This window comes from Triticum urartu, chromosome 4A (genome assembly GCF_056163025.1).
Source record: "Triticum urartu cultivar PI428250 chromosome 4A, HENAU_Tu73, whole genome shotgun sequence".
Classification (NCBI taxonomy): Eukaryota; Viridiplantae; Streptophyta; class Magnoliopsida; order Poales; family Poaceae; genus Triticum; species Triticum urartu.
Window position 1 is genome coordinate 52599334 of NC_141876.1, and position 11205 is coordinate 52610538.

General features: G+C 41.9%; 1 protein-coding gene across 1 annotated transcript; it reads right to left on the reverse strand.

The window, feature by feature from the left end:
- Window positions 1-2478: 2478 nt before the first annotated feature.
- LOC125550574 (flowering locus K homology domain) lies at window positions 2479-10935 on the reverse strand. The gene is made up of 7 exons (XM_048713596.2): window positions 10753-10935; window positions 9668-10152; window positions 5715-5961; window positions 4431-4579; window positions 4060-4338; window positions 3758-3949; window positions 2479-2956 (listed from the first exon to the last, which is right to left on the reverse strand). Exons 2-7 carry the CDS (start codon window positions 10145-10147, stop codon window positions 2765-2767), a joined length of 1539 nt encoding a protein of 512 aa, XP_048569553.1. The 5' UTR covers window positions 10148-10152; window positions 10753-10935; the 3' UTR covers window positions 2479-2764.
- Between the last annotated feature and the right edge of the window lie 270 nt (window positions 10936-11205).

An 11205-nucleotide genomic window follows, 5' to 3' on the forward strand; every position in this document is an offset into this window, starting at 1 on the left:
TTTGTCTCGTTTTAACCCCTTTAAGCTAACTACGTCGCAATGGCTCCATAACTAAGTCCTTCCGCTAGGACATCTGTCGTGACAATTCCACGACAGGTATATTTCTTGTAGTTAGGCCAACTTGTCATCGGGATTTGGAACGCGGGGAGAACGGTATTTCTCCCGGGTCGTAGTTCGGAACCTCATCATTAGCGTCATGACGGCAATGCGAAAAGTTCTCTACAATCCACGTGCAAGGAGCACCGGTTGCGACTAGTTCTTTCTTGTCTCCATCTGTTGGCGCCTCTTCAGGAGCCATACCAATAAGAGCTTCCATTTGCTGTCGCCACCCCTCAGAATCGGTGCTCATACAAAGAGATTTCCCCTCGATAGGAAGTGCGGTGATCGTGGAAACATCCTGAAGCGTCGTGGTCATCTCCCCGGTTTGGATATGGAAACTGTGCGTCTCTGGCCTCCACCGATCAACAAGAGAGGTGATTCTTGCAGCGTTGAGGTTGGGCGTCGACCAGCTGACCAAATGAATGAACGAGAGGAGTCCTTCCATCTCGATGTACGGTGTGTACCGCTCATCATACATCATGACACTCGACGATGCCCCGTGAGACCGAATCTTCATAGGTAAAAGCTTCTGCAAACAAGCAAGTCAGACTATTAAGGCATGTCTATTTGAACTAAACACATATTACAAAATACCAACTAGTATGATTATTACCTCCTTCTTCACTGACATCCTATAGGCCTGGTGTTCAACGTCATAGTAATCGTCAAGAAGCCACACCATCCTACATATTTCAAACATATATAACTATGTGAATATCTCATACAAATGCCATAACAAATTGCTCTATGTGAGAATGTGATGTTTTTTTGAAACAAATACACATAATGGTCAAATACCATAAGAGCAAAATATGAACAAATATGTTCTTACTTTAAAGAAATGTTGAAACAAATACTATACCAATGCTAATATGAACAAATATTGAAAATATGTTCCTCTTTGTGCTAGGTTCTAAACATATGTTCCTAAGATGAACAAATATTGAAACAAATACACATAAGGGCCTAATACCATAGCACAATCATTCTTTAATTTGAACAAAACAATCTACTATAATACACATAAGTTTCTAATACTACATAGTACATTTGGTTCCAAGAAAATTTACCTAGTAAATTCCCCTCATTGAATACTATACAAGTACTAATGCTACACATCAAACAATCTTGTCATTCTTCCATAGCAATTTCGAGATCCAATAGGATTTAAGGTATCACCAAAACATGGACAAAGATGACAAATGAGATGGAATTTTCGGATGGAAAGAAAGGGAACGGAGGAGAATACCTTAGGAGATGTTTTGAGAATCAAATCCCACCGAATTCCTTCAAATTTTGTAGATCTGAGAGAGCGGTTGGAGAGGCCACAAGAACACTAGTCGTCAGGCCCCTCTCTGTTCGTGGAGATAGGGAAAATGAGGTGTGGGTCGGGGGGATGGCAGGCCCACGGCAGCGGTATAAGTGACAATGCAGCGCCTTTGCCCTAGGCACTGCACTACGTTCTATAGCGCCTGTTGGTTAGGCGCTACACTGCTAGGGGTGGAGCCGGGCCTGGTCTAGGGGTGCCATGCTGGCCTGGTGTGAAGCACCTTTCTGGGAGGCGCTACTCGGTAGAGTGCAGCGCCTTGCTGTCGAGCGCTGCACAAAAGGGTCAGCTAGGTAAATTTCTTTCACCGACGGTGCACTTTGTGAAATACTTTCTTCCAAAGGTCAATTTTGGCCATTTTGCCCCACACTCTTGCACTCTCTTACAAAGGGGACAAAGCCCGCAATTTGCCCATCCCCGCTTGTCAAGCTTATCAACGGTCCAAATTTGATCTTCAATAGCCAACCATGCGAAGAACTTAACCTTTAACGACACCCAAGTCTTCCAAATCATTTGATCCATAGGAGAGAAGGTCATGCAAGGAACTGTGCCTTGTAAGCGGAGGCCGCGGTGCCCACTTTCGAATGTGCTCAATGGAGACACTAGTAGTAGGCCACTTCCGAATGTGCTCAATGGAGACACCGGTAGTAAGCCTGATCTTGAGAGTCCACACGTTGTTTTTTTCTTTAGGGTCTCGCACACCATTCAATTCTTTTTCAAGGAGGCATCAAAGATAAGCAGAGCAATGTCCTTGGGCTTACGTAACCAACGAGTGTCCCAAAATGAAGTCCTCGACCGTTCCCAGCAGTGATGGTCGTGGAAGCATAGAAATACAAAATGGGGTCCACGCATTCCCAGCAGTGATGGTCGTAGAAGCATAGAAAAACAAAATGGAGTCCTCCACCCGGTCCCAGCAGCGATGGTCATGGAAGCATAGAAAAAGTGTGGTCGTGGAAGCATAGAAAAGGTGGGGTTTGGTAGCATGCATGTTGGCTTTTTTTTTTGTTTTTGGACTGCGGCCGCCCTAAAGGACACATCACGACAACTTTCGATAACCTGGGAACGGTAGCTACCAAGTTCGATTCAATTTGTTTTACCCAGTCTTCCAAATTTAGCAGATTGTTCCAACTCAACTCAACATGTATTTTGTATCCAATGAGGTAGCTCAGCTATAGACCACATGTCACGACGGTAAACATACTAACAAAGTCTGCGACCAACCATACACCAGACTGACTAATTTGATAGGCAGGAATCCATGAATGTAATTATTGAGCAACAATAAAAGCAATCAACCATCACAATAGAGATGGAGCAAATCATTTCGCTTGCTGATAGCTAGTATCCATAGCTGGGATGGTAGGAGCCGCCACCGTAGCCTCCGCCATTGTGAGGAGCAGGCCCTCCTGCACCTGTGGGAGGAGCCCCATATGGTGGCGGCGGGTAAGAGCTGTAACCCGGATCGACTGGCGGAGCAGGAGGGTTGGAAGCCGGTGGCCGGGTTTGTGGAGCAGCTTCCGCCATGAAATTCTGCAGGCAAGCAATGGCCATGAGCAACAGGTCAACTTAAATGGAAGAAACAAAGCAATGTCCAACCCGTATTGAATGTGTTTAGCCCATCCAGAGATAGATCTGACATACATGTAAATAGCAGCAACAATTTGAAGTGTCTCCATTTCCATTGTTCATTCAATGAAGCTACTCTTTGCAATGAGGCTTTTGATTTGGCCAGACATAGGCCGGTGTTTTGTTGTTGCACATAAGCAATATTTCTACGTTTTGACGCGGCTTTTGATTTGGCCAGACATAGGCTGGTGTTTTGTTGTTGCACATAAGCAATATTTCTACGTTTTGACGCCACACTATGTCCTCTTTCTCATCTTGTTAACACTTAGGAAAACATGCTTCTTTTTCTACATCATCCAAAACTTCTATCGAATGTTGTTCTCCTACATGTTATCAGCATCTAAAAGTTGGCGTCGTAAATAGCGATTATAGCATACATAAATATAAGTACTTAACTAAGCATGGCATTCTGCTAATATTTTACCAGCGTCTCCTAGTCATGTACTACAGCCTAATAATTCCGGCTGCAGTACATTTCATTATCTATATATAACATGGTTTATCAATGAAACAAATTAATTGGCCGACCATGAGCTTTACAATGCGCAGGTACAAACATGCATGGTGCAGTTCCCAAATGGATTCAGAAATAAGAGCTGGCAGGAATATCAAAGAAAATTAAATGAGTCGAGGATCAATCGTGAACAATTTTGGAGAATACTAGCGCAAGTAGATAACAGGTCAGAGGATGGGTAGAAGACTGACCTGGATCAGTTGCTGGGCAGTTTGAACTTGGGATGCGCTTCCAATTATCTCCACAGTCATCTCTCCAGGTGCACCTCTGCTTTCTTGAATAGTTACTGCTGCACCACTGTGCCTACGGATATAGCTGATACTAGCACCAGCCGCCCCAATCACAGCATCAGCATAGGAGAGAGGAATTTGCATGTTATGTACCTTTTGAGGAAATACACAAGAAATCAGTATGTACCTCCCATATCAGGAGGCAGCAATTCAAAAGCAACCCACCATCCTAATGTCAAGTGCAGGTGTACAACACAACTAACCTGAGAGGCCACATGCAGTGGTGGTTGATTGCCTGAAGTACCACTTGGTGGTGCCTCACGTCCATATGCAGAAATGCCATAGTGCGGCTGCTTTTCCATAGGCGGCACATCTGGACGGGGATAATAGTTGTCTTGTGGCCTTGGAGGCATGAACTGTGGATTTCCACCATAACCTGGACCACCAGGAGGGAGACTTGGAGGAGGAACCCAGGGTTGAGTAGGCGCCCAATGCTGTGGGGCTGCCATGGGCTGCTCTCTCTGCACACTGTGCATTTTCATCTGTAGACATGGAAATTTACAGTCATAAATGCTGCATCCAAGAAACTTATTATTGACAGGAACATAGGGTGCCAAAACGCAATCTAACTTACTTGCTGTTCGAATAGTGGGAGAACGCTGTGGTCAACAAGAAATTTTCTCAAGTGACTTGCTATCAACTCCACTGCTTTGTGGACACCAAGAGGCTCGCCTTGTATCTCCACAACTCTATCGTCATTTAGTGCAACAGGGGGCACATTTTCTGATAAAATTTTAGAATGTTAAACTAAAAAGGCATATAGCACAATAATGCTGACGCTACGTAGCATCTTTTCCGAATGTATCAAATTATCCCATGCGGTTTTCAAGTTAATTAGTTCCAGACTTGAAGACACCAATGATGAATATCAACATACCAGTTTAGACAACCAACTGAACTCCAAACATTTGAAAATACTAAATGCTACTCCCTCCGTCCGGAAATACTTGTCATCAAAATGAATAAAAGGGGATGTATCTAGATGTATTTTAGTTCTACATACATCCCTTTTTGTCCATGTTGATGACAAGTATTTTCGGACGGAGGGAGTACAATAATAAGCAGCTGAGCACATTGAAAAATGAGAAGAAAAGTTCAGAATCTTGCATGTGGTTATAATAAGCTGTTCTGCAAACCTATCAGCAAAAGGAAGGTTCAAGTTCCCAAATCCTATGAGATAGCAGAAATACCAGATCTGGGTTATTTTAAAGACTATTAGGTTAATGGTTGGTTTGTGCCATATCATACCCTACCAATTTTTGCCAACAAGGCTAGCCAAAAAATTGGGTGGAGATTCCTTGGCCCTTGAGAGTTGTGAAGGGAATGTGTGGTGGGGTGGGCTACTTTTCATAGGCAACCAACCAAATGATGTCAAGATATTATAGGCTGTCAAAATTTTGGCACGGCACATATAGGCACAAATCAAATATATACCTAGTATGTCATCTCCACCCCCAACTACAAAATCAGGTATTTTGTGCCTACCCAGTAGTCCTATAGTTTGTATATGTGTGTTTGCTTTATCGTGGTGGGGATTTGTAAGTCATGTCAGCATATCAATATAGCAAATGCAGCTCTCCTGCATGGTTTGAAAAACAAATTCATGTCAGCATATCCAGGCTTACCGGAAAGCCAAGTCACCAAAACCAACCAATCATCATGGTAGTTTTGGGTGAGGGATCGAATTCTCTGATTTTATAAATGACTGGTGTCAAACAAATAGTTTCAGAATAAAGAGTTGATTTTTGAACAGGCCAGTTTCCTGGGTACCAGTATGGTTTGCGTCCCAGGCATGGAGCACATATATATCATGAAGACAGAATCTAATACGTGAAATGGAAACATGCAAAAGCCTTACCAACAATCCGGACAACTGACTTTGAAGAATCTTGGATGGATTTAATGGTTGCTCCTTGCTTCCCAATAAGGCTGCCAGCTTGGGAAGCTGGCACTAGCAGTCGTGTTGGTCCTACATTACTAGCACCCCGTTGGAGCTGACCAGATTCACCATCTGAACCATCAGTTATCCGCTTATGAATTTTAAGCAAGCCATCCATAGCTGGAGATATCGGTTCATCTGGCTCATCCTTTGCTGAAATTATTACCTTTATAAATTGGAAAATAAACATTGTTCACTAAATTAGTACTAAACACTTAAAGACAGCTGTTTTAAGAGCACAACATGAAATTACATAATGGATAATTATTTAGAAACAAACCATTCAACCCAGATGAACTCAGTGAATGGGGTTACACATGCATAACTTAAGTAAGAATCTAACTTGGTAAGTACCGTAACTATGTTTTGCTAGATCAATATCGCTTCTTTAATCTCCAAACTTTTCTCCATGGGTTTAGCATTGCTAACACAAGGGGTTATGTACGAAATCCCACAGGTGTATTCAGTTAATAGTATCTCCACATATCTTCTATATCTAAATAGCTAGCCCCCACTAACTATTTCTCTCAACATGAAAGCATGCCACCTCAGCATTTAACATGCATGGAAGAAGGCCCACCTCAGCATGCAGCATGCATAAGAAAAAGTAACCTCAACATGCAAATATGCATGAGAATTTCAATTCTATTTTGATATCTATATTATACAATAATCAAACAAAATAAATAATATGTATTTTCAGTTTTAGTTTCCGCACTATTACCTCAAACATTCATGTTCCACACAACCAATTATCGTTGAATTGTAAATATTCCCGCAACAATGTGCAGGGTGTCATCTGGTATATTAAACAATAAGAACCGGATTTCTACATTAGAGTCAAAAATAAGGAGGCCAATTAAGGAAGTCAAAAGGTGTACATTTTCTTAAGCTGTGGATAATAATGCTCCTGAGTATCATTAGATGGATCTCCTACTGCAGCTCAGTTTAATTTAAGTTATATCAAAGATGGTAAACATTAGCAGTCAGCAGCTCAGAGCATAGCAGCAGATGCAATCTGATACTGAGATGGATCCACACACAAGAACACCAAAATGTTTGACATAACAGTCCCTCCACATATAGTCAAATGTAGAACAATGTTCAACAAGTACAGGTGATCAATAGATTGCCATTTTTTTTGTGGTTAACATGCTTTACAAAATTTAACATCCTTCACAATGGGAGTTGTTATCCTTTTCAAGGGTTGAACTTTCTGTGTATCCTATGCAATAGATCCTAAAGCCCTGTGAAGAAAGAATACCAACATTTTGTTATCTTTCCAAGTGCCTTACGAGCATAACCCGGTCCACTTGTCGATAATTTAAATACCATGGCACTTCGTTGAGCAAAACGCTCAGGCTAATTGCAGAAGGACGCAAAAAAAAGGATGCGGGTATAGCATTCTTTTTTCAAATGCATGCAAACTTTTTACTTTCATCTGATGAAAAATTAGCATAAATTCATCATGTAGTCTCATTTTGAAGTATGCAGTATGTTTTACGTTCACTTATATAAGTGTGTGACTCTGTTGTACATGTTTGTCCTTTTAATGCAAATTTGGTCATTTGTCTTCATTGGAACAATGCTGGTCATCCAATCAGGCAGGAAACCTTGCCCCAGTGATCTTCTTTCAGTTCAAAAATCAAATAGGTCGTGGAATTACCAGATAATATATGGAGCATCTTGAAAGGAATCTTCATCCAAGACTCAAAGGACCTAGATCGCAGCAGAGGAGCCCAAAACTGAACTTTCAGACCCATGTCTTTTGGAGACGTGGTTTGATTTGGGTCCTTAGACTGCAGTCAACCTGCAAACAGTCACTTGTGTTATCATTATCAAAGCCTTTCAATTTGGGACTTTGATGAAAGGTATATTTTATATTTTGATTCATATTGGTTTTAGAGCCACTCTTTTTGTCTTTGGTGAACTTTACCATCTGGTACTTACGAATTTTATTTCAGAAACTGAAAATGTTTTTATGTTGGCTTTTCATCAAGTTAATAAACTGGAGTTTAGGAAGCAAGGATAGCCCCAACTAGGCATTTTGGCAATATAGAACATACTGCACAATGAATTAGTGGTAAAACTGATGCAGCTCTAGTGTTGATAAACCAACTGATAATTCTGGTATTTGGTAAGCCAAGTGACACCGTAGTGTATCATAAAAACTAAACCGTGCCGAAAATGCTAGAATGAACAAGGTACACAGCTTGGATGTGGCTTCTTTCCTTCAGAAGAAGTTTTCAGAATAGTGATCTGCCACCAAGGAAAAAGCACCTCCATGGCATCATGGATGATACATTTGCTTGATTGTATGATCAATCTTTTTCAGTTATACCCCATTCCATGAATGGCAACTTGAAAATATTGGAACAGAAAACATAGCCCCAATTGTACTGACATCCCCAATACTAGGATGACATTTATTTTCCATTGATTGAAGCTAGATCCAATAACGATTAAAAATCTTAGTTTTGTTGATTGGAAAACGATATTGGATGAGACAATTTTAAACACAGAACTGATAACTGATGTTGAGTTATCTTTGGCTCAAGTAGTTTCTTGCATATTATACAGCATCCTAACTGCTGACCAATATAAGGAACAGAGGGCCAGGATTTACTAGGGGTTCAAAAGAAAAAGATATCCAAAATGTGGAATCAACTGATGTCCCTAAGAGGTATAGCTATTTGCATGGCAAACGTGACACTTAATAGTGCCCTAACAAAAGGGGTATTTCTAATTTGCTAAGCTATAATGTTATATTTTTTATTTGCATGTGTTGAAAACTATGTGATCAATATCTATGCAAAACAGTTAGCAATTCATTTTTTTAAATGTGAGTTGGTACTTGGTCTTAACACCAGTGACCAGTGTGTGTATGTTGTTCTGCATCAAACACATCTGACCTTTATAGTTTGCAGAGATGCAGAACAAGAAATGATGATTGTTTCCATTATTTTCATTGTTATAGAAATTTGCTAAAATATCGTGGATGATCCAATTAATATAACATCAAATCTCAAACTAGTTAAGGACATGCTAATAGTTACATGAGTATTAAGTTTCCACTAATCAGAAAAACAAGGTCTTGCTCATAACAAGTAGCTCAATTAACAGCTGTATTTTAGTTTCTGCAAGGCATGTTCGTTGTTGGAACAAACAATTTCTCTTTATATCCCATGTTCAGATAAAGCTTAAGGCCTCCTTTGGTTCCTAGTATAGGAATATCATAGGAATAGGAAAGTCATAGGAAATGAGATGGCATGCATCTCAACTCCTACAACAAAAGAGATGGCATCTGGTTCATAGGATAGAAACTTTTCCATTAGGTCTGAGCTAAAATATTTTGCTTTGAAATGTTAAGGATAGGAACCAATCCTGCATAGGAATAGGAATCCATTCCTACAAACCAAAGGGCTCAAAAGGAAATTTCCTATAGGAATCATGTAGATAGAATTTCTACAAAATTCCTGTGACCAAGGGAGGAGTGAGGAACCAAGCAACTACCAGCGCAACTAAAAATGTCCTTAAGTCAATGAGCATCAAGCAAACAACGCTGCACTGAGCACACCAAACAACTACCAGCACAAAATGACTAAATAAGGTACCAAACTGTTAGGTTAGGGAACGATTCCAAATGTATCTTATGGGCCAGGGTGGCAGGGAAACTGGGCAGTAGTGTACATAGATCAACATAGGGATTTGCCAGCTCATAATAAATGAACAAAAATTATCAACAGAAAAACAATTTAAAAGGTAGTGTTGCAAGAAAACAACACATAAACCCACTACTGACATTATAGAAATATACTGGTTGCATTGATAAGAATACGAACTTGTCATCAAGCTTTTATACAGATACTTACTGCTCGTTCTGTTACACCAGGTGGGCCATCTAGTATTTTTATGCGAGCTTTAGACTCCTCGCACATCCTTTTGATAAACTCCCCTTTGCGGCCAATGATAGCACCAACCTTCTGGGATGGGACCAGTATACGGAAAACGCTATCTCCTGGCCAACCTGGCCACCTCTTATCATCCCCCTCTACCTGCAAATTTTCCTGCTGCTTCACTTCCCCATTGTATGCATTCTCTTCCTGGTAAGCGTTTGCTGGTTCATCATTGTACTGAGTTTCTGGTTCTTCGCTGAGCAAATTTGCTTGCACCTCGTTGTATGCATCCCCAGCTCCTTCGTCATATTGGTTTCCAGGCTCTTCGTTGTATGAGTTACCACCAGGCTCTTCATTATACTGCGCTGTATTGTCGAAAGAGTTCAGCTGTTCTTCGTCGTAAAGATTTTGAGGGAGTTCACCAATGCCATGTTCCGTGAAATTCTCTTCATCCATATTTTCTGGTGACACAAAGTAAAAGGATTACGTAAGAAACCGCCACAGCCACCACTGAACTTTAAGCGGCATATAGAATTCAAAATCTGCAGCAGGATCACGCCTTATTTCATACGCATGACTCGTGATAGGATGTAAATGTAGCTAGCAAGCAGGCACCATTTTAAACACTTAGGCAGGCTCCTTGAACGCTCTAGCAGGGAGCATAATTGACTCTTAACAACTTCGATTTAGAACATTTATGCGACAGCAGGAACTCTACCAAGTAACAGCAACTGGGTGCCAGGTCCAATCGAGCTTAAGAACCCGACCCTTTCCCCAAAACCCGCTTCTAACGTACCCGTGCCTTGCCATAATCCCCCAAATAAAACCTAAGCCACGTCCCCTAGATCAGCGCGGGGCACACGAGTCGCCATACAACAAACCCTAAACCCTAAGCGCGCCGCAATCCCGAGCCTCGCCCTCGCCGTCGGGGCTGAAATTGAAACCAGGTCTCGATTCTCGGGCCCCGAGGCGCGGAGCTCGGAATTGGCGAAACCTCCGCCTACCACCAACCACGGGAGCGCGTGAGCGAGAGCGCGGGAGGGGCGAGGAGATCGCGTTACCTGGAAGAGGGAGGAGGGGGGGAGGCGGCGGCCGGTAGAGGGTGCGGCGAGGACGCCACGGGAGCCGGCGAGGGGCGGAGGGTGTCGGATGGGGCGGAGGAGGAGCGGAAGGGAAGACGACGGCTGCGGATTTGGTGTGTGGGGGAGGGGAGCTCGTGCGCGACTCGTCCAGCAGTAGTAACGGAGAGCCGCCCGCGGTCTTCCACGGAGACGGAAATGTCTCGGATCCCGGTAATCCATTGTACTATCAAGCTCAAAAAAAAAAGATTTCCGTTTCGAAAAAAACAGTTTTGAAAAAAAGTTTTGTACTATCAATCTCTTTTTTAGGAAAGTTGTGTACTATCAATCTGACGGAAAAAAACATGTTCATCTCCGCGCTCCATGTGCACATGTAAATTTTCGTCAAGAAGGATAAGTTTTGTGACCTGTATAAAAAAACTCTGCTTCCAACAC